At 38.8% G+C, this 24352-nt stretch overlaps 1 protein-coding gene across 2 annotated transcripts in view; it reads left to right on the plus strand.

Moving 5' to 3' along the window:
* The first annotated feature begins 1345 nt into the window (after positions 1 to 1345).
* PRMT3 (protein arginine methyltransferase 3) overlaps positions 1346 to 24352 on the plus strand; it is a 135827-nt gene continuing 112820 nt past the window's right edge. For both annotated transcript variants that reach the window (XM_059929595.1, XM_059929596.1), the window contains exons 1-8: positions 1346 to 1593; positions 1793 to 1934; positions 3591 to 3673; positions 5153 to 5202; positions 5829 to 5931; positions 13789 to 13948; positions 15290 to 15434; positions 20621 to 20686. In XM_059929595.1, the coding sequence (XP_059785578.1) occupies positions 1566 to 1593; positions 1793 to 1934; positions 3591 to 3673; positions 5153 to 5202; positions 5829 to 5931; positions 13789 to 13948; positions 15290 to 15434; positions 20621 to 20686 (777 nt within the window). In that variant the 5' untranslated portion in view covers positions 1346 to 1565. The remainder of the gene's footprint in view (positions 1594 to 1792; positions 1935 to 3590; positions 3674 to 5152; positions 5203 to 5828; positions 5932 to 13788; positions 13949 to 15289; positions 15435 to 20620; positions 20687 to 24352) is intronic.

Below are 24352 nucleotides of genomic sequence, written 5' to 3' on the forward strand. Positions count from 1 at the left end.
CGCTACTGTTAACATGGAATGATTGGGTGTTAATGGGATTTAGCAGGTTTCCCTCCAAATGTTATGCAGACGGGGAGAAGATGGACCTTGCTGGAGAGTATGTTGGAAGGATGAAGGAAAGAGCTGGATGAGCCCAGGCAACAAATGACCTTGAAGTTCGTTCAGCTTATTGAAATGCCTCCTACGTGCCACTGGGCACGTAGGCAGTGGGTCTACATCAGTGAATAATAAGTCTAACCCAGCAAAGCCAGCAGATATTCTGGCAGTGGCCTGCAATGTAAGGGGGCTTCCAAACTAATACTTGATGGATTCTGTCCTCTAGGGGTTTACAGTCAAGGGAAAGGAGTGCATTCAGAAGAGTTTAGCAATAATACAAGGCATCGTTCTCATTCAGCAATTTTTTTTTCATTCAGCAAATTAATATTGAGTACCTACCTATGAGTTAGGCCATATATTATGGGCCAGAGAAATGAAGGTAGAGACATGGCCCTACCCTCATGCTCAGTGTTGTGACTAAAGACGGAAAGAAGAAAGGAAAAAGCAAATGGTAGGTGATAAGAAAGAAAACTAACAGGAGGCTGCTGGAATGACAGTGGAAACTACTTTAGAAAAGATGGCCTGAGGAAAGACTTTCTGGCTGAGACAAAAAGTATCTACCCTTTTGCAGAACATTCTTAGCAAAGACCTTGAGGTGGGAAAATGATTAGCACCAAATAAAAGGCTGGAGGATGGGGCCAAGGTGGAGGGTTGAGGTGAGATGTTAGGCAGAATTATGCAGAGCCTGGTAGGCCATGGTAGTCAATTTAACTGGATAAACTTGTGCCAAGCCCAGTGCTAGCACCTGGGACTAGAACTTGGGACATACACTTTAAAGACTAAACTCCTTAAAACAGCCCTCGAGGCTCTGGCCCCTCTGTGGCCCCTGGTACACCCACTGGCCCCTGCAGTTCCCTCTCCCCAGCCGCCCCCCACGGGGACCAGGGAGCCCCGGAACCAGTGTGGAGTACCAGCCTCTCGCCTGCGTTCGACCTCCTCCGTCACCAGAGGGCGCAGCGAGCAGGTCGCCCCTCTACTAGCCGCTCATCCCTCGAATAAGGGAAGCACAGGGGGCGCGATGCCGACTGCAGAACCGCTTCCACCTCTGGGCTCTGGGCCGCGGTTTAGGACCTCCCGCTAAGGCGTGCCGCAGCCCGAGGAGAACACAAAAGCCAGGTCCGAACCTGCAACGCCCAGCCCAGGTTTCAGCGCTTACTCGGCGCGCGCTGCGTCAACCCTGTGGCAGGAGGCGGAGCCCGGGCTCTCGCCCCGCCCACCCCAGCTCACGTGAACAACGCAGCGGCCCCGAGGCCGGAAGCGCTCGGGAGCCGGCGCGCGCGCTCTCCTGTTTCCAGGCGCCGCAGGGTTCCCGGAGCTTCGGCCCCGCCGCGTGCTCGTGCTCGCGCTCACGCTCACACTCACGCTCGTTCCCCGGTTCTCGGGCCGGGAGAGCTCGGAGGCGGTTGCGCGTGCGCTGCCCAGCTTGGTCCCCGCCCCCAGGCGCGCCGGGCTCTCGCGGCACTACCGCCATGTGTTCGTTAGCGTCGGGCGCAGCTGGTGGGTACCCCGGCCCCTCAGCACCAAGGCCGCGCTGCCGTGGGGCCGGTGAAAGCCCCTCCCCTCCCCCTGCGCCCGGGACGCGGAGCCGGGGTGGCGGGGCCCTGCAAGGAGGGAGGGGGAGGTGCGGGGGAGGGCCCCCTCGTCCGCCCGCCTGGCACTGGAGTCCGAGGCAGAGCTGACCGTTTGCGTGTGCTAGGCGGCCGGGGCGCTGTGGAGGAGGAGGAGGAGGAGGATCTGCCAGGACTGTCAGACAGCGGTGACGAGGCCGCCTGGGAGGATGAGGAAGATGCCGATCTCCCCCACGACAAGCAGCAGACCCCCTGCCTGTTCTGTGACAGGTTCGTCCACCTCAGCGCGAGGCGCCAGCCCTAGGGTGGCCGGGCCCCGTGTGTCTGTGTGGTCTGCTCATCTGGAGTCCAGCCCGGGTGGCTGCCCTGGAAGTCTGGAGTCTGGAGCCCGTGGTTTGGAGTGAGGGTTTGTTGAGCCGGGAGACCCGCGGTGGTTTACAGGGAGGAACCATGAACTGGAAGCCCGGTTACACTGCTTCACTTCGACGGGCCTCAGTTTCCCCTTGTGTGAAATGAAAGGGTTCTGGGCCGGATCTGTGGTTCCCACATCTGGTTGTGCACCTCTGTCACCTGAGACACTTAAGAAAAAAATACACAGATGCTAAACTGTGCACCTCCGCCCTTCTAAATCAGGGATAGGGTCCAGGAATCTGTTTCTACAAAGACCCTATCTGAAGTGATTCTAAAGAGTAACAAGTTTGGGAGTCACTAAACTCGATTAATCCCTCAGAACCTTCTAGAACCGTTCAGGCTCTCCCATTCTATAATTCTTTGACAATTAGAAAGCTTATCAGGTGTAATAGTTCCATTTGAGCCGTTTAAAGAATCATCTTTGTTAGGGGCTTCCCGCCCCCCGCCCCACTGAAGGGGAAGGACTTGATGCCATTTTCACTTAGGGAAAAAGACGCTGCAGTAACTTGTTGAAAGTCACAAAGCTGTGGTTTGTCTTATAACCAAATCCCTGTTTTTTCCACTTAAAATTCTGCCTCTTCATCTTTGACTTTGGCTGCTGTCCTGGGCAAGTGGGTGTGAAAGAGGCCTGGTTGGCACTGGCCAGTGTTACTTTAATAAACATTTTACCAGTATCCCCTGAATCTGAGCATGGTGCTGATTGGTGGTATATTAGCTTCTGATGATTCGTCATTGTTCCCACGTGTAGCCACATGTGGGTAGGTACGGGATGTCTGCATATACTCTAGTCGTCAAAAAATAATATTTATTGAGCATCAGGGAGGTACTTCTTTGTGATAGGCTGTGTAAATACTGTATAAATAAGCTCTCTTGGTAAACGTTTGTTGAAAACTGCTGCATATGTGCTAAGCATATGGAAGAGGTAATGCAGGTTCTCTGCTGTGTGTTCCTATCTTATTACACGTCCTTCAGTTTTGCAGGTCACAATAAAGGAGCTTGGGCCTCACAGTGTCTATAATACAAATCCTTGGGGAGCATTGTAAGACCACTTTTTGAAATACGGCACTTTGGGAATTTACCAGCTATAAAATTACATTTTATGCTTTATTTCTGAAAGCAGTTTGAGCTGTGTCAGTTCAGAGCCTCTGAAAGCAGAGTTGATACTTAGAGGAGAAAAGAATCTTATGCAGTGAATTTTCATGTCTTAGGAGACACAGTCTGTCAAAGGGAGTTCTCTTTCTTAAAAGCCTTGTGATAAATTCAGTGCTATTATTTGGCAAATTAAGCTCAACATTTTAAAGAGTAGTTCGTTTTAGGTGTAAAATGGGACTCAGAAGTACTAATGCCCTTTAGAAGTGCTGGGTTCCTCTCTACAGGTGTGTTTGTTTTTTTTTAATTAATTGGAAGTAAAACTGGAAACCTGTAGAGTGAGGGGGAAAAGTTTATATCTAACATGAAATCAATATTTAGACTTCTTAGGGGACTATTTCATGAAGCTATTGCTTGGTTTTTCAGGTTATTTACATCTGCTGAAGAAACATTTTCACACTGTAAGTCTGAGCATCAATTTAATATCGATAACATTGTTCATAAACATGGTGAGTACTTTTTGGAATAAAGAAAATTTTAGTTGTGAAATTTAAGTTCAAACATTATGTTTTTCCAGACCATTCCTTTCCTATACAAATCGAATATAGTGAAACACATGACAACAACTTATGAAAATGACGTGTTTTTGACAAATGGCTTTTGAGGAAAGATTGATAAATAAGTCATTCTTCTAGATATGATTCACTGTATTTAAGCTTAAATTGCCTTCACAACTAAAAAGGAAAAAAAACCTTGGCATGTGATTACATTTTAATCATTTTAGAATTAGGAAGACAAGGGGCGTGGATATTAGAATTAGGGAGAGCAAAGGATAGAGGTGGAAAAAGAGGTGGATCATTATGAAAAATGACTTATCAGGTCAAAGCATAACATGGACTTAAAGGCATACAAGATTGAGTTTTATAAGGAGTTTGGTAAGCGAGTGTGGAAAAAGCAAGTGCTAAAGTTAAGGTGGTAATCCAGAGATTCAGCTGACGATTCTATTGCAACTTGCATCTAAAAATACTTAAAATTAAAACCTTCTAATTTAAACGAATATAGAAAAGCTACAGTATCCCACTAATATTAACTAAATACAGAATTGGCTTTTTGGTCCCTGTATTTACTAACGACTAGAAAGGACGTTACTGAAGAATACCAAATATTAGGCAGATTTTGGGTCTCAGATAAACATATGATACAGTATATTTATGAATCATAAATTCAACTGCAACTACTTTTGTAAGATATAAGTGACTTAGTTTCATTTTTTTTCATGTTTTTAATGTGCATTTTAAAACTGAATTGGAACTGTACTTTATATAATTTTATATCTTTTTCAATACCAAATAGGGGTTTTTGTATGCTATTATGCATATGAAACATTTTTATATGCTGGTATGTTCTCATAACAGTATTTCTCATGACAAATAATAATTGGTTGGATATGCTATTGCTTTCCCTTATTTTAAATGCTGCTTCATTTCTGAAAAGATGAGAACCAGATAACAAGCCTCAACGTTTTTTCATTTGCATCAACTTAATGTAAAAGCTAGTATACTTTGTTTACTCTGTGTCCTGGCAAAATTATAGTTTGGTAGGTACCATAAAAATTGGGGATTTAGAAACTTTAGTATCAACTCTAGTATTAACTGCCAAATACTTGGTAAAATCAAGGGCCTAATTTTCCTCATTTGTATTGTTCTGATAAGTGAGGAGTAGAATTCTAAAAATTAATTTCCGATTTTTCAGAAATGCAAGAAAAGCACTTAAAAATTTGTCCTTTCTGGCTGTTTCTCAATTAAAATATTCTGAAGTGTCAGAGTTACTGTTTCTAGTTCTTAATAAGAAATTCAGAATTTTTAAGTAGCAGTTTAGAGGACGGAAATATTTTATTGTCTAACCAGAGAAGCATCTTTGGAGCAGGTTAATGTAACAAAACTCATGTTATGTTAAAATAAGTGAATTATTTTTTTTTTCCCTTTTAGGACTTGAATTTTATGGATACATTAAACTAATAAATTTTATTAGACTTAAGGTAAGGTGGTAGCTTAATCTACAGTTTTGTTTAAAACCTAAAGAAGTACTACAGCACTACAGATTATCAATGCACCGATTTTTAAAAGAATATGAGGAACTGCTATATAAGGAACTGTTTTAAATTTGACACTCATCATATTGGGGGAATCATGGACGTTAGGAACTAGCACAGCATACAGCACCAAGTAAATGGATACATACCATGCTTAAGTGTGGTTTTTAATTTTGTGTAAGAGATGAATCAATGTTATGTGGCAAAGTAATTCACTGTCAGATAAAGGGGAATACTGATAGTCTTTCTGTAAAATCAGAAATAATTTCTAGTGTGATTTTTAAGTGCTTTGGTTGCCTTTTTTGTTCTGTTTTTTTAAATACTTTGTTCTAGTCAGTTGATGTTTATATTGCCATTTCCTCAAAATCCAAACAATATAAAACTGTGCATTGAAACAAATAAGCAATCATCCAGTCAAGTTAATGAAATGGCAGGTGAACATAGACTCTTTAAATAGAGATTTTGTGTGATGTAGACATGATTTCCTTTTTTGTTTAATTTTCCCAGTTTTTTGATAGGGGGATTTTGTGATTATGTGCAGTGAAAAAATATGCAATTAATTTTACTTCCAGAATCCTACAGTAGAATATATGAATTCCATATACAACCCAGTGCCTTGGGAGAAAGAAGAGTATTTAAAGCCGGTATTAGAAGATGACCTTTTACTTCAATTTGGTAAGATGAACATATGGTATCTACTTTAAAGCAGCGTCATTTGTTATGGCAAAATAGTGGTTAGGTGTTACAGGAAAATATATCATCCCCTTGATTCTCTAAAGACCTCGTCAGGTAGCTGGTTTCAGTAGGAACGTTAAGTCACTTAGAAAGTGGGAGTCACACTAACAGTTACCAGGGAAGAATATGAGCTTGGGGTAAACATTGTGTAGAAGATGTTTTGCAACATAGGGAGACTTGAGAGAATCATTTTTAGTTGTCAGACTGATTTTTTTTTTTTTTTTTAAAACACATTTCTTTTTTTTTTTTTTTTTAATGTTGAAATGGACCTCAGGTTATTTCTCTTTTTATTTATTTATTTATTTATTTTTGGCTGTGTTGGGTCTTCGTTTCTGTGTGAGGGCTTTCTCTAGTTGCGGCAAGTGGGGGCCACTCTTCATCGCGGTGTGCGGGCCTCTCACTATCGTGGCCTCTCTTGTTGCGGAGCACAGACTCCAGATGCACAGGCTCAGCAGTTGTGGCTCACGGGCCTAGTTGCTCCGCGGCATGTGGAATCTTCCCAGACCAGGGCTCGAATCCGCGTCCCCTGCATTAGCAGGCAGATTCTCAACCACTGCGCCACCAGGGAAGCCCCAGACTGATTTTTAATGTAACTAAAATCGACGAAATTTTAAATTTAAATTAAAAAATTTAAATCAGTAGATTTAATATTTAATAGATTTAAGTAAATTTAATAATATTGCTGCTTTTACCTCATAATCCAATCAGATACTTGACTTTTCTTAAGACATCTAATTTATGGAGCTTTTGTTTTGGTGCAGGACAGATTCCACGAAAATTCCCCACGTACACTAACTCTTAAGCCTCCCTTGTGGCAGGGTCACTCATCTTTTGACTGTAGCTTTCTTAGTTTCTTGCTCTGTGTTTTGGTTCATTCCTTATTGAACAGGAATCTTATGAAAATTCTGTTGGCTCTCTATAGGTCTAATTTATTGGAGTTCATGATTTTTTTTTTTTTAATTTATGCTTTCTTTCATGTTTTTTGTGCCAGTTAGGTGTGAGATAGAGGGGTTTGCTGTCTTCAGATCAGCAAGACCATTCTAAACAGACACATACCTTCACAGATAGTAGTTTGACAGTGTGTATTTGAGCAGTCCTTTGGTAAGTGGGAACTGTGGAAAACCGCTCATTTCCTTGAGAAGTACTATCAAGAGAAGTTGTGTGGCAGTGTGATGCAGTAGTAAGAACCTTAATGTAGGATTCAGGAACTAGGTGACCCTGGACAAAGCACTTAAGCTTTCTGTTTTTTAGGTCTTCATCTATAAAATGAGAACTAGGGCCAGATTTCCAACTTTCTAGCTCTAAAATTTGGTGAGGCCTAGGTTGATTCTTTCCCATTTTTACAACTTCTATTAAATTTTATTTCTCCTCAAAGTAACCAAAGTGATCTCTTTGATACATGACAAAGTGCCCACTAGGTGTTCTTCGTGACTCCCTAAACTCAAAATTGAACACTCACAGGTTGAAAGTAGTATGTTAAATACTTTAGAAACATGAAGAAATGAGTCCTTCCCATTGGGAGCCCACAATCTAATAGTAGGAGTGTTTTGTTTTTGAATGACTGTCCTGTATTATAAGATAAGGTGGAATATAGTAAGTTTCATGAGAAGTAGGAAAAATAGTGCAGTTCAGAAGAGGAAGAGATTACTCAGATCAACAGATACCAAGTGCTATTTGCTGGTCACTGTGGATACAAATCGGTATTGACCTCTTCACTCTCCAAAGGTATATTAACTTCTTTCAGACCTAATTTTAATTTCTAAAAAGGTGATAATGACACCTACCTTATAAAATTGTTACAAAGATAATGCATATTAGCACAGTGCCTGTCAGAGAGTAAGTGCTTAATGAAGGAGAATTTATTGTTATTAGTAAGTAAGTTCTAAGGAGTTTAGATGAAGAAGTCACGACCGAGATCTGGAACAGTTAACGGGCCTCGTAAAGGAGGTGGAACTTGAACTGGGCATGCTTGTTAGTGCACCGCCCGTGTCTCTCAAAGGATCTGTGGGACTTCCCTGGCGGTCAGGTGGTTAGGACTCCATGCTTCCACTGCAGGGGGCACGGGTTCGATCTCTGGTCAGGGAACTAAGATCCCACAAGCCACACGGCACAGCCAAAAAAAAAAGCAAAAGATCTGTTCTCCTGGCCATTGGTGTAGAGAGATGGAAGAGAAGATCTTCATTCTCATGGCTCCTGGCTTGATTACTGACCATTTCACCTGCACTGTCTTTCAGTAAATAGTTATTGAGCATCTGCTTTGTATTAGGCTTTGAGAATATAAAGATGACTAAATTTAAAAAGGAGATGACTAAGAAAATAGACGATGAAAGTACAGTGTAAGTGGGGAGAAGTAACTATACTGATGGAGAAACCTGGCAAACACTGCCTTAGCCAGGTAATGAAGGTTAACATCATCGGTGATAAGACATGTCAGTGGTATGGACCCTTTATATCATGTGATGAGAATGGCACTTTACCTCAGTGGTCTTCCTCCCATGCCAGTAACCTCAGTCTAACCATGAAAAACCATGAGACAGACACAGAGTGAGGGACATTCTACAGACTGCCTGACCAGTACTCCTCAAAACTGTCCATGTCATTAAAAACAAGGGAAGGCTGAGAAGCTGTTGTAGCCAAGAGGGGCTTAAGGAGACATGACAACTAAACATATGTGGTATCCTGGATGGGATCTTGGAACAGAAAGGGGACATTAGGGGAAGACTAATGAAATCTGAGTGAATAAAATGGAGTTTAGTTAAGTTTTTTTAAAGTATGGTATAATATTTGAAACATGTTCCACAAAGGGTTAATATCCTTTTTATATAAAAGACTCTTGAAAATTAAGGGACAAAGGATCAAAACAGTTGATAGAAAAATGGGAAAAAATTCTACCAAAAAAAAGTAGGAAAATAGCCCAATAGCAAGATACCATTTCTCACCTCTCAGACTGGTAAAAAGTTTTACAATATGACAACACATTCTACTGACAAAGCTGCGGAGAGACAGGCACTGTCATAAGATTGCTAGTAGAATGCCGATTTAGCAACACCTAACAAAACTGAACATGCGCTTTTTAACTGAACAGTTTCACTCATAAGAATTAGTCTTGAAGATACACCTCCAACATTCTGAAAATACATATAAAACAAATGCCTATATAGAGGAGAGCGGTTGAATAAACTATGGCATGTCCACACCATGGAGTAGTATACCTCTATCCTCTATTACAAAGAATGAACTGAACTGGTACAGAGTGTTATCAGGACATACTGTCAAATGAAAAAGGCAAAGCTCAAAAGAATATCTACTGTGATACTCTTCACATAAGAAAGAAAGAGATTTAAGAAAATGCTTATGTGTCTGCTCATTTGTGCAAAAGAAATACAGGAAGGATAAACTAGAAACTGAAGAGATTGGTTACTGAACGGGGTTTGTGGGACAAGGATGGAAGGAAGGGCACAGCGGGATTGAGGTAACAGGGATGAGGATCGAGTGACACTTTGCTGAGTATATCTTTGTATAGCTCCAACTCTCAGGACTATAGTAATGTTTTTTATAGTCTTCATATAATCAAAAAAATCAACAATTGAAACAATGAGGATGTATGTATACAAGGGTGGTGCTGGTGCGAAATGAAATGCAGGCACTAACAGATGAACTGAACTGTAATACAAAGGAATAATGTAACCATACTGCAGGGAGTGGGGAGGAAAAGACCTAGGTGAGTAACTGAAACCTTTAATGGATGTTGTGCTGAGGCTACAGATAAAAAGAACTGCATCAACGTTGTAATCCAGTAAGAAAGGGCATTTCTTGCAGGGTAAGGATTAGCAATTCTGACACTATTTTTGTGTATGCTAGAATGGAACAGGTAAGTTAATAATTTATGGATGGGGCTTCCCTGGTGGCACAGTGGTTAAAAATCTGCCCGCCTTCCCTGGTGGTGCAGTGGTTGAGAATCCGCCTGCCGATGCAGGGGACACGGGTTCGAGCCCTAGTCTGGGAAGATCCCACATGCCGCGGAGCAAATGGGCCCCTGAGCCACAACTACTGAGCCTGTGCTTCTGGAGCCTGTGCTCCGCAACAAGAGAGGCCGCAATAGTGAGAGGCCCGCGCATCGTGATGAAGAGTGGCCCCCGCTCGCCGCAACTAGAGAAAGCCCTCGCACAGAAACGAAGACCCAACACAGCCAAAATAAATAAATAAATAAATTTATTAAAAAAAAAAAAGAATCTGCCCGCCAGTGCAGGGACACGGGTTTGAGCCCTGGTCTGGGAATATCCCACATGCCGTGGAGCAACTAAGCCTGTGCGCCACAACTACTGAGCTTGCGCTCTAGAGCCTGCGAGCCACAACTACTGAGCCCGTGTGCCACAACTACTGAGCCCGTGTGCCACAACTACTGAAGCCCTCGCGCCTAGAGCCCGTGCTCTGCAACAACAGAAGCCACCACAATGAGAAGCCTGAGCACCGCAATGAAGAGTAGCCCCCGCCCGCTACAACTAGAGAAAGCCCGCTCATAGCAACGAAGACCCAACACAGCCAAAAATAAATAAATAAATTAATAAATTTATTTTTAAAAATTTATGGATAAAAGCCAGGTTTCTCACAGTTGGAGAATGAGGTTTTAGATAAGGAAATGAAGGATGAAATGAGTCCTGTGTTGACAGATTGGAATCAGAAGTGTCAGTGTAAATTCATAATTTTTCTTATACAGACAGACAGATACAGAAATATAGATGTGTGTGTGGGGGGGTTAGTATAATACATATACTTCCTAGCTCTGCTGAAAGGGCCTAGAAAAACCCCAGTAGCAATGAGCATACCTAGTGCCCAGATCTTGATTTATAATCCTTTATTAATAAAAGGAACCAAGGGTCCTTAGAGAGGTGATTGATTTCCAGGTGGGGCAGGGAAAATACAAGATAAGTCTAGGACATCTTGTTCCAGAAAATAAGGAAGTACTTAAGAAAAAGTGGGGGAAGAGGGGACTTAACCTAAAGAACACAGGAACCAACCTGAAGGGGCTCCTAATAGCCAAAGCAAGAAGAATTTAATCAATACAGAAAATGACAGTATTGGGTTTTAACCCGTAGGATAAAATAAATGTCCATGAATTCGTATTGACATGAATAATCAACCAAATAAATAAATGGGGAAGGAGTAGCTCCGCTTTAGCGTAGAATTCCTATTAATAAATGTCAAAGGGAAAAGAGAAACAGAAAATCAGCATTAGGCAAACACCACAGTAGTTACTTGCAGGAAAGAGCAACCCATGCATGCTAAGATTAGTGGGCGAAAATTTAGGCGGGTGAGATAGGATTTGCATAGTTCAAAGTATGTCCCCCAAGAAATTTGGTAACTACAAAGGAGCTGTTAAACTTTTGAGTGGAAAAACCGAGCAGACACTACCATAACCAAGTGATCAAGGTTAACATCAGTAATAAGTGTACTGATGCCATGAACCCCTTGGTGTAATGCTCTTAGGAGGCAACTTGCCAAAAATGTTTAACCTCATTCCAATAATGAAAAATCATCAGATGATCCCAGGTTGAGGGACAGTCTACTAAATTACTGATCAGTGTTCTTCAAAAGTGTCAAGATACAGTTGTTGGGTTCAGTATTATGTAAATAATTCACGGTGCTGAATATTTTTGTTCAGATCTTTTATGTCTTTTTGGATTTTTAAAAATCTGCCTCTATCAGTTGTTGATAGGGGTGTATTTAAATCTCTGACTGTGATTAGAGGATTGTCTCTTTTTGCCATTATTTCTATCAGCTTTTGCTTCGTGTATTTTGAAGCTCTTTTGTGAGGTTTATTCTCATTTATAATCGTTATGTCTTCCTGATAAATTGACTATTTTTATGGTAGTTTTCAGCTGCCAAAATGAAGTATCCAGGTGATTTGAACCTCCTGAGAATGTAGATGTGGAAATTCATCTTTCTGAATATGGTTTAGGACTTTAAATTAGACTGTTTTGATATATTATAGTTATGCATCTTAATGTTTACTGAATCCTTTCTCCTTTTCAAGTCTATACACTTAACCTTTAATATATAATTATCTGTGTACAGTTGGCCTTCATATCTGGGAGTTCTGCATTTTTGGATTCAACCAACCTTGGATCAAAAATATTCAGGAAGAAAAAAATTCCAGAAATTCAAAAAGTAAAACTTGAATTTGCTGCCCGGTGACAACTATTTACATTGTATTTATAAATATTTATATAGCATTTACATTGTGTTAGGTATTATAAGGAATCTAGAGATGATTTAAAGTGTTATATGTAAATACGCCTTTTTATCCAAGGACTTGAGCATCTGCGGGTTTTGGTATACGAGGGGGGTCCTGGAACAAATCCCCCACAGATACCAAGGGACAACTGTGTTATTAATGCTAACAGCTTTTATTCTGACTCACTTCTTGCAGCAGAAAGCAAAACAGAGAAACTAACCAAAACAAAGAAACCAATTTCTTTGTTTATTTCTAATCCATAACTTAAACTAACAAGGTGGTTTGCAGACCGTGGGAAGAATTTTAAAGGCAAGGTACACAATGAGAGTTGTAGTAGTAAGTAGAAAATATAGTACACCATCCTTTAATAGTTTGGCAATATTTTGTTGCTCTCATTAATTTTTGGTGAACTGAATAGTGGATGAATCTATAGTTTTTTAAAACAATGAGTCAGTATTCTGCTAGACTGTTTAGAGTTTTGTGGCACACCCGTACTGCTTTTATAACAAGTTCAATTTAGGCTCTAGTCTCTAAGTTATAATATTATCATGTATTTGTTAAGCTTAGTTATTTTGTCCCAGCTCTAAAGAAGTGTTGCAGGTAAAAACTGAATAGGAAAAAAAAAGTCGGGTTTCCCTCAGAGCTGTACTGAGGAGACAGTATAATATCTGCATTGTTTTTATTGCTTTCAGTTGATTCGACAGTTAATTAGACCGGTCAGTGGACGTTGGGATTTTGTAAAACTCACTAGTTCCATATATTAACTTCTGTTTGCAGAGTTAATGATTTACATATATTAACTTCGATAGCAGAAGTTAATGATTTACATATAGTGAAATTAAATTTAAATCAAGAATTTTTAATAATATTAGGAATTAGGATATTTAATAATGTCAGCAATAAGACAGTGTATAGATTGCACACCACCTTACCCACGATGAAAAAGTTATTGAATGTACAGAATTCCTTACCTACACACTGTCCTTAAGGAACATCTAAATGTCATACCTGTTATTCTACAGATAAAGACCCAGAGGCTGGAGGTGGCCCTGTGTGGTGGCAAGAACATGGGCTGGGAAGGCAGGCATGGGTTTGAATTGTAGTTCCTTCATTAAACAGTTGCAAACAGTTCCTTCATTAAACAGTAGTCAATTTCTCTGAACTTTATTTTTCCCATGTCTTAAAATAGGGATAAATGTTTATATTTTAGGTTTGTTTTGAAGATGGAATGAGATGTAATGCATGAACTTGAAAGATACCTTATGATCAATAAATATGAGTTTTTTCCTTCTACTTTTTTGTTTCTTCCTGGGTTTGGTTCAGTACAATTAATGCTTATTTATGTGTTCAGTTTAGCCAACTAGTGAAAAGCTTAGACTAACAGCATGCTCTTTAAACTCAAATTGGAATAGTTTGGGTATTAAATATTTATTTAATTAAAAGTACTAATTTTTCTCAGTTGGCCGCATAATAGGCACTTAGTATATACTTATTTGTAACACATTTATATGTGCTTCATTGTTATAAGATGGCCTGATAATAATGTCCATTTATTTATTTAGATGTAGAAGATCTTTATGAACCCGTGTCAGTTCCATTCGCATACCCCAATGGACTCAGTGAAAATACATCAGTTGTTGAAAAATTGAAACACATGGAAGCCAGGGCACTGTCTGCTGAAGCTGCGTTAGCTGGAGCACATGAGGATCTGCAAAGAATGAAGTAATTTATCAATCTTATAGAAAATTAATTGTTTAGATCCCCCAAATAATATAATTCATAAAAAGGTAGAATATGGTAAAATATTTCATATACTGGAAAGCACAGTGTAGATATTTAATTTCAATAATATTAAAGATACACGGTATTTTTTATACATTGTGGATATAGCTGATTAACATAAAATTCTGTAGCTTTATCTGTCCTCTTATATTTCTTTATAATTACTTTTGTACTAATGATAATTGTTCTGGGGAGTGTTTTCCTCTTGAGTGCTTTTTGTTCCTTGATATTGCCTGCCTTTGAATTACCTTATTTCTAATAGATTTCTCCATTTTACTTTTCCTCTCCTGGACTTTTTAAAGTGTAGGGATTAATATTTTTTAGGCTTGGGGAAAATACAGGGTTGAAATTTTTGTTTTTAAAGAATCAAAATATAATTATGATGAGGTATGTAATCAGAAAACCAGCTACATAGGATGGTTTTCTCTAGTGAGTAAATTAACATTCTACTGGCTTAGTACTTGTCAGAATTTAATGTGCATACGAATCACCTGGGTATCTCGTTAAACTAGATTCTGATTCAGGAGGCCTGAAATAGGTAGTGTCTGAGATTCTGCATTACTACCAAGTGTATATACCTCTAGCTTAGCCTATTAGATTTGTAAGTTGGTTGCTATTGCCTGATTACCCATTTGATGGTTTGCCAGAATGTCCAGCAGGACAAATAGTATAGCTGATTGTAGGTTCCCTTTTTCTGAGATTTTATGCTGGGTAATCTAGTAACCAGCAACTCTATTATTTGCCTCTTTACACTTCTCTCCCATGTATACCTCATAGATTCTTGATGTGTTGTGATCAGAGAAGGAACTGAGTTTTAGAGCCTGAGCGGATGGTGTTGATGTGTGTAAATAATTCCCAGTTTGGGTCTGCTTTCTGCCTGTATAACCCTTCCATGAGATACTATTGTTTTAAAGAATACTCATAGCATTGGAATATGCTATATTGATTCAGCTGCTAAAATAAGATTTTGGAACAATAGAAATAATAAAGTTGAATAAAGTCATAGTGTGTTTATTTTGTTCACTTGAAAGATAAAACAGCCATAGCCTGCAGTTGGCAGTGCTTTTGTGATTTGTAGGAGTGCTTCCAACTGGGTTTGAATATGTCATTGCTTAAGGTCCAGCAGGGGGAGCTTTCCGTTGCTTAAGACAGAATGTGATTTAGAAGGCTCATCACACCCCGCACTCCCCTCCTCCCCCTTCCTCTTCCTCAGCCTCTAGCCTTTCCTTTTTTCATGGTCCAGTAAACTTGTCTCAAGGGTGTATTTCAAATTGATTACAGACAATTTGCTCAGGATTTTGTGATGAACGCAGATGTCAGAACCTGCTCGTCATCTACAACTGCCATTGCAGACCTCCAGGAGGATGAGGATGGCGTTTATTTCAGCTCATACGGGCATTATGGGATACATGAAGAAATGCTGAAGGTTAGCAAAGAGCACAGATGTACCAAATCCATACCAAAGGAAAAATAGAGTAAAAAAGGTTCTTAATACATTTGCTGTGGGAGAACTGCTTTTTTGGTTTTTGGTTTTTTGAGAACTGCTTTTTAAATCTTTTTGGTGCTTGATAGCTCATCTTGCGTTGCAAAGATTATAGAAGCATCAGAGACACTGTAAATTCTGTTTAAAATCATTATTAATCTTTATTATGAGATTACCTTTTGCTGGAAATAGAACATTTGAAAAAATTGCTGACAATTTTAGTCTTCTTAAGAGCAACTTTTAAATAGGAAGAAAAATATGTTTGCCTTTTAATGTGTGAAGGAAATGATTAATTTTAGTGTTTTAATTAGCAGTACTGACTTTAGTTTGGGCGAATAATAATTCTTTGGTACGAAGTTAATTATAAATAATTCTCACATTTGTTATGGCATTACTTTTTTACATTTGAAATCATTGCTATATAGAAGAATCTCCTAAATCAGATACTTGAATTTGTTTGGTTTTAATTTTTATAATGGTAATGTCCATATAAACTATAAGTAGATTTCTAGGTATACCTGGTATATTATGTACATTTTATCATGTATTATATTATAGATTATAAAATAGCAAAATGTTTTTTAATTCAGTAAAACTGAAAATATCTAACTAGAGTAAAATAAATGTTGGAGTGTAAAAATTACTGAAAACTTTAATGTTTATCTCTGTGAATTTTAGATGCCACTACTTTTTTTTTCTTAAAAACCAACAAACGAAAAATTCCTTTCTGAATCCTTCTTCAAAAGATTGGTTTATTTTACGGACGCCCCAAGACTATGTTCCTTGAAACATGCCCATTTAAAATAACCAGGGGTAGTTAATATGTATATATTTTGTTGAGTCAGTTTTGCAGGATCACAGAGTGGAGGTTTGCTGATTAATAGTAATTGTAATTACTTGGGGTCTTTTAAAGCAATGTCATGTCATTTCTTTGTTAATGACTTGTCACAGTTGGTTGTGCTTTTGTCACTTGGGTGGTTGCATAGCATTACAAATAACAGTTATGTTACAAGTAAAAAATTAAGTCCAGAGTGAATTTGTTTAAAAGAAATTGACATACTCCATTTTCTCTGTTAAAATTAATTTTATTGTGTCTAGAATATTTCCTTTAAAGGAGTTAATCTAAGCCCATATTTGCTGTTTTAAATCACCCCATCAATTTAAATGCCATGAACCTTTAATGCTTTTGATATGGAAATTGTATTGGGTTTTTCAGACAGATAAGGTTACTGAGACTCCTAGAAGATAGTACATCTGAGTGCTGTCAGTACAGTCATCAGGGAAATCCAGTTTGGACTTACTTCCAAATCTCTGTCCTGGACCGTTGTAGCTCTGTATCAACAACTAGAGGATTTTTACACCTGATGGAATATTTTAAGTCCTTTTGATGTACATATATATTTAAGAAGTTCCAGCTGGAAGTTTCCAGTGCTGTCTTTTCACTTTTTATTATTATTTTTTTTTTTTAAATTTTTTTTCTTTTTTAATTAATTAATTAATTAATTATTTTATTTTTGGCTGCATTGGGTCTTCGTTTCTGTGCGAGGGCTTTCTCTAGTTGCGGCAAGCGGGGGCCACTCTTCATCGCGGTGCGCGGGCCTCTCACTGTCGTGGCCTCTGTTGTTGCGGAGCACAGGCTCCAGACGCGCAGGCTCAGTAATTGTGGCTCACGGGCCCAGTTGCTCCGCAGCATGTGGGATCTTCCCAGACCAGGGCTCGAACCCGTGTCCCCTGCATTGGCAGGCAGATTCTCAACCACTGCGCCACCAGGGAAGCCCCTGTCTTTTCACTTTTAGAGAATCACTTAAGACTCCTTATTAATATAATTTTCCATGCCTTAATTCCCCTTTGCTGTTATACAATGTAACCACCTTCTCCTTGGAGATAACTTGATTAAGTCTTCATAGGGAATATGGATATATTTCATTCAAAAAGAACTATTTGCCCATTTTATGTTTTGTTAAGTTACATACTGTGGATGAATATGAAATGTGCCTTATATCAAGCAATATTTCTTCTGTTTCTTATCAAAGCAATTCTTAGCACACATAATTTTTTCAAGGTTGTGCTACTACTGGAGTCTCACCTGATCTTTATAAATAAATTAAAATTGAGAAACCATGCATACAGGACTTATTTTTATGCTTAGAATTGGCCTTGCTTTTATAAGAATATTATTTGGATTTTTTGTTGCTTACTAGTCACAGGTATTTTAATGACACTTTTTTGGCATATATTGTGATTATAATTATAAATAAAGATAGTTTGTAATCTTATTTTCCAGAGTCAAGGTGAAGATAACTTTTTTGAATTCCAGAGTTAGCGGGATAGTGGAGATTAACTTTCAAAATCCTTTGCCACTTTAATCTTGCTGAAGAAGAGTCGTTGTTGCTAATGTTATAAATCGGAGATGCATCACTCTCTCTTCTTTTCTTCCCCCCAAGTAAAACATTGTTCATCCTGGTGAAAATTGATCACAGATTATAGTACCATTAAATAATTTTTCGTTACTGCATTTTCCTCATTGTATCTGCAGCTGACTCTTGCATTCTGTCCACCTTCATGAGCCTATACATTTAAAACGTACTGTTACTTATATAGGTAAAATTTATAATACATAACTTTTCTGTTGTCTTTAGTCTCATACTTAAATTTTTTTAATATTTGTAGGAATTATTCCATTATACTGTACTAGCCTTAAAAATTGTCTTGCTTCTTAATATTGGACCTCTTATTTTATTCTTCTTTTGTGCTTCTTAGTTTTACTAGGTTAGTGCAAAAGATAACTTTATTTCTGTTTATTACCTTATTTTATATTGAAGAGTTAGTCTTTTGTTAGAATAAATTTTTAGAAATGGTTTGAGGGCTAGTCTTTGATTTGCTTGGATTTTCATGTTTAGTGAATTTTCCTTTCAAAAATTCATTTATTAAATTGAAGCTCTGCTATGTCCATGGCTCTGTGTTTAGTAGACTTTGAATTTCATTGCACCAGGGTGAGCATAGGAGCGAAAGCAGATGGATGTGTAGGCAGAGACTGGATGAAGGATTGTAGTTGAGCTGAGCGACAGTGCATGGATTTAGGACAGGAGTCGGGATGCTAGTGATTAAGTTAGAGCAGCGGTGAGGCAGCGCGATTGGTGAGAGCTTTCCGAGTGACTGCCTTCTTGAATGATGTTCACCCTTTGTAGGTTTTGTTGTGTCAGCAAAAATCACTGGTTACAGTGTAAGAAGTGTATAAAAATGGTAGAAATGTATGAAATGGTATTTTTTTTTTTTTTTTTTTTTTATTAATTTATTTATTTATGGCTGTGTTAGGTCTTCATTTCTGTGCGAGGGCTTTCTCTAGTTGTGGCAAGCGGGGGCCACTCTTCATCGCGGTGCGCGGGCCTCTCATTATCGCGGCCTCTCTTGTTGTGGAGCACAGGCTCCAGACGCGCAGGCTCAGCAATTGCGGCTCACGAGCACAGTTGCTCCGTGGCATGCGGGATCTTCCCAGACCAGGGCTCGAACCTGTGTCCCCTGCATTGGCAGGCAGACTCTCAACCACTGCGCCACCAGGGAAGCCCAGAAATGGTATTTTTAAAAAAAAAAAAAAAGACAGTTTTTAAATTAATTAATACTATGTTTAAATTCATTTAAAACATTAAATTCTCATAGTAATTCTTTTTTATTTATTTATTTATTTTTGGCAGCGTTGGATCTTCGTTGCTGCACACGGGTTTTCTCTAGTTGCAGCGAGCGGGGGTTACTCTTCCTTGCAGTGCATGGGCTTCTCATTGCAGTGGCTTCGCTTGTGGCAGAGCATGGACTCTAGGTTCGCAGCTTCAGTAGTTGTGGCACATGGGCTCCAGTAGTTGTGGCTCGTGGGCTCTAGAGCGCAGGCTCAGTAGTTGTGGCGCATGGGCTTAGTTGCTCTGCGGCATGTGGGATCTTCCCAGACCGGGGCTCGAACCCGTGTCCCCTGCATTGGCAGGCATATTCTTAACCACTGCGCCACCAGGGAAGCCCCATAGTCATTCTTAAAATACATTGAGGGAAAGATTTAAATTTTTAAAACATGATTTAAAATTTTGTTTGTAAAGCAATTAGAAATAATTCCATCAGAAAACATGGAATTAATTATGGAATTTCCCTTTTTTAGATCCAGCAATTAAGTAAAACAGCTTGCCTTTTAATTTAAGCCCTTCTTTGTACGTTTTTTTTAAATCCCAGTATTGGCATAAAAATGTTTTTTGGAGGGTATGGACTGTGTAAAGTTTTATGTTGTAGTATTTAGTGTAACTACTTTTTTTTTTTTTTTTTTTTAACCTAGTGTGAAACCAAAAACTAGAATTCCCGATCTGAGATATTTTTTATTGTACTCATTTTACTCACTCGGAAGCAGAGCCCCTTACTGCTGAATTTGCTGTCAGCGTGTGTCTCAGCTGAGGTGATTTAAAAGGGAATCAGCTCTGTTCATGCACCAACATATATGTTAACATTCAGTGCCTGCCTTGGTCACAGGTCATGTGAGACTCCAGAGTGGAGAAGTCTTACAATATGGTCTGCGGGGCTCAGCGATTGACTTTTAGGCTTATAGGCTTTTAAGCATCATTTCCTAGTACAGACATTTCTAGAAACAAAACAGGATTATAAATCAGATAGGTGCTGATCAATGACTTTCTTAGGAAACTATACTCAGTTGAGCTTCATTTTTCATATGTAACTGTAACTTTTACATCTATCTAGTTTGGTGTTTTCCTCCCATATTTTAATGTAGTTCTACCACAGGGAATAAGGCTCTAGATTCCAGGCCCTATTTAAAGGAGTAAAATATCATGTTCATCTTCTACTAGCATTAATTACCACTTGAAGTCTTATAATGCATGTCAAGATGAAAATATGTACATTTTTAAGAACTTAGGTCTTATTTGACTTTCAGTGTTGTTCTTAAACGTTTTCTTTGTGTGTTGTTGCTATTTCCATTCTTTATTATTTTCTTTTAGGAAAAAAAGATTAGGCTTGGTTTTCCAGGCAAAATGTAGCTATGGAAACTAGAAGTGTGTGATAAATTAGCAAATATCTTCCTTAAATATTTTTACTTGTTCAGACTATCCTGTAAACACAATGTCTTCCTCTCTCTACCCTAGGACAAAGTACGAACAGAAAGTTACCGAGATTTTATATACCAAAATCCACATATCTTCAAAGATAAGGTGAGTAACATAGACTACAGAATTGTACATTTCATGTGGATCTTGGGCAGCAGAAATCCTCTTAGATCATCATTGTGATAGCAGTTGATTTCATGTACACTGGCTTTATTTCATGGAAGACTTTTGTGGTGCTGCTCTGTGGTGCAGTATACTGATAACAGAAATGCTGATTGGTGCTGTCATTCAATATACTCTTTTTTTTTAAATTGAAATTTATTAATTACAGTGACATAGCTTAGTTAAACTTTGCTTATCCAGATAATTTTGCTTAAACCATATTTTTGATTTACTGTGATTCCTATTCATTTCAAATGTATAAGCTCTATACCAAAGCACTTTTAATTATTATTTTAGTTTGTGTTAATTAGTTACAAATTAATAATTTTAAGAAGTCATTATTGGTAGGTAGGGTCAAATATTGTAAGGTAGAATTTATTTTATGTGCTTTCTTTTAAGACCTCATTTATTTACCCCTTTATGAGTTACTTTATTTTTAAAATTTTTTTACTTTTTATTTTTGGCTGCATTGGGTCTTCGTTGCTGCACGTGGGCTCTCTCTAGTTGCGGCAAGCGGGGGCTACTCTTTGTCCCTGTGTGCGGGCTTCTCATTGCAGTGGCTTCTCCTGTTGCGGAGCACAGGCTCTAGGCACGCAGGCTTCAGTAATTGTGGCACGTGGGCTCAGTAGTTGTGGCTGGCAGGCTCTAGAGCACAGGCTCAGTAGTTGTGGTGCACGGGCTTAGTTGCTCCACAGCATGTGGGATCTTCCCGGACCAGGGCTCGAACCCGTGTCCCCTGTATAGGCAGGCGGATTCTTAACCACTGCACCACCAGGAAAGCCCTGAGTTACTTTAAATTTTACAATTAGTGTTAATACTGCCTCAGGTTATTTCAAAGGTGATCTTTCACTTTGTATATGGGTGGGTGTGTTGAAAATGTGTCATTTGTTTTTCCTCCCTTGTGAATTTTTCAATTTTTCTTCTTCACTTTCTCCTTCCCTCCCTCTCTACATTGGCATGGTTATCTAAAAGTTCAGGTTTTCTGTTTTTGTTCCTCCATATTGGAAATTAGTCCACTAATTTAGTCAAATATATATATATATATTTTTTAAAAATTTACTTATTTTATTTATTTATTTTTGGCTGCGTTGGGTCTTCGTTGTGGCACGTGGGCTTTTCGTTGCGGTGGCTTCTCTTGTTGCAGAGTATGGGCTCTAGGCGCGCCGGCTTCAGTAGTTGTGGCTCGAGGGCTCTAGAGCGCAAGATCAGTAGTTGTGGCGCACGGGCTTAGTTGCTCCGCGGCATGTGGGATCTTCCCGGACTAGGGCTCGAACCTGTGTCCCCTGCATTGGCAGGTGGATTCTTAACCACTGCGCCACCAGGGAAGTCCCTAGTCAAATATATTATCGTCTCTGCCACTTATATACTTTTGCTTGAGAATTTTTCCCTACTCTTTCTACTTCAAGAACATGTATATTGGTAACATCAGGTTTTTATAATTCCCCTTTCACCTCCATTTAAAAGATACTTCTCTCAGGTTATTTCATGGGCTTTATGTGATGTTGCAGCAGTGATTAACAACCTTCATATGTTGAAAATCTCTTTACCTGATTTTTATGTTGTTTGGAATATCATGTAGATTGGCTTTTCATTTTCCATACCTGTTTGCTAAGAGCGGTGTTTCACTTGTGCTCTAGCCAAGTTGGACCTGCGAAATTTATATGGTGCTCTGATATCTTTTGGCCAAAGCATTACCTATGAAGTAATGATGGTATGTGTTTCTTTGTTTTTGCTAATTCCCCTATAGACAAATAGATTATTTTATTTTTAAAGTATTAGTTTTTATCAGTTCTTTATACTTGGCTTTTTTGTATGCTTTTTATATGTTTTTGCAGCAGAGACTATAGTTTTTATGTTTTTATAGTTTTTATGTTTGCACCCAAGTGCTGGAACAATTTATTTAATATTTGTCTAAAAAACCACATTGTTTCCAGTAAAGCAAATATGTTACTATTAAAAATGTTGCCTTATATTTACAGTTCGATTTTGCCTAGATTTTTATTTTATTTTTTCCTTAATATGTTGTATAGAAATTAACCATGTTCTAGTCTGGGAATCACTAGTCCTGCCTGGCTTCTTAGGAACCATCTACACAATAATTTTAGACAGTGGTGAATCTCTGTGGGCTTCACTTGTAAAGTGATTTTTTTTTTTTTAAAACAAGTACTGTTTTTTTTTTTTTTTTTTTTTTTTGGCTGTGTTGGGTCTTCGTTTCTGTGCGAGGGCTTTCTCTAGTTATGGCAAGCGGGGGCCACTCTTCATCACGGTGCGCGGGCCTCTCACTTTCGCGGCCTCTCTTGTTGCGGAGCACAGGCTCCAGACGCGCAGGCTCAGTATTTGTGGCTCACGGGCCTAGTTGCTCCGCGGCATGTGGGATCTTCCCAGACCAGGGCTCGAACCCGTGTCCCCTGCATTGGCAGGCAGATTCTCAACCACTGCGCCACCAGGGAAACCCTAAAGTGATTTTTTATGTATAGCTGATTCACTTTGTTATAAAGCAGAAACTAACACACCATGGTAAAGCAATTATACTCCAATAAAGATGTTAAAAAATAAAAAAAAATTTAAAAATAAAAATAAAATGATTTTTTAAACCTTTCTGGTTCTAAAATTTTATGATTTTTGTTTTTATAAAAGCACTATCATTTTCTTTCTTTGAGCCGTCTTTTTTAAAATAATTTTTGATTTGAATGCCGTAAGAATTCATTAAGTAAAAGTAGTTAGAAGTTTCTTTTTCAATATGCTCTGAATAGACTTTTGTGTTATATTACATAAGAAAATACTGAAAAGGCACAAGTATTAGTCAACATAAGATTAATCATTGGGAAATTAAGTAATTATGAATATTTCTATGTATACGAAGCAGATCTTACTGGGTTCATAGACCTATACACAGTCCCTTTCTGCTTTTAATTTTTTATTTGTAACAGTCTTATAGAAATATTGTATATATTATATTATACACTTTTGGACAAAATACATGACCATATGGGGCTTCCCTGGTGGCGCAGTGGTTGAGAATCTGCCTGCCAGTGCAGGGCACACGGGTTCGAGCCCTGGTCTGGGAAGATCCCACATGCCGCGGAGCGACTGGGCCCGTGAGCCACAATTACTGAGCCTGCGCGTCTGGAGCCTGTGCTCCGCAACAAGAGAGGCCGCGACAGTGAGAGGCCCGCGCACCGCGATGAAGAGTGGCCCCCGCTTGCCACAACTGGAGAAAGCCCTCTCACAGAAACGAAGACCCAACACAGCCATAAATAAATAAATAAATAAATAATGTGAAACCTTTAAAAAAAAAAAAAAAAAAAATACATGACCATGGAACACATAAAATGTTTAATTATTTTGTGTTCCACTTACTGCTTTTACTGAAGAGATTAAATCTGCCCAAGTCAGAAAGGGGCTTACTAATAAACTGGGAGTATTTTTCCTTAGTACTTTGCCTAAGATGCTTTCATTTAATTTATCAATGTGTAATTAATTTTGCTTGGCATTTGTGTTTTCTCAAAAGTATACTGTAATGTAAAATATTATGTGTGTCAATTTCTAACTCTTTGAAGTATATTCAGGATATAATTTTCTATAATTAACAAAAATAATCTAGAGCTT

This window comes from Balaenoptera ricei, chromosome 8 (genome assembly GCF_028023285.1).
Source record: "Balaenoptera ricei isolate mBalRic1 chromosome 8, mBalRic1.hap2, whole genome shotgun sequence".
Taxonomy (NCBI): Eukaryota; Metazoa; Chordata; class Mammalia; order Artiodactyla; family Balaenopteridae; genus Balaenoptera; species Balaenoptera ricei.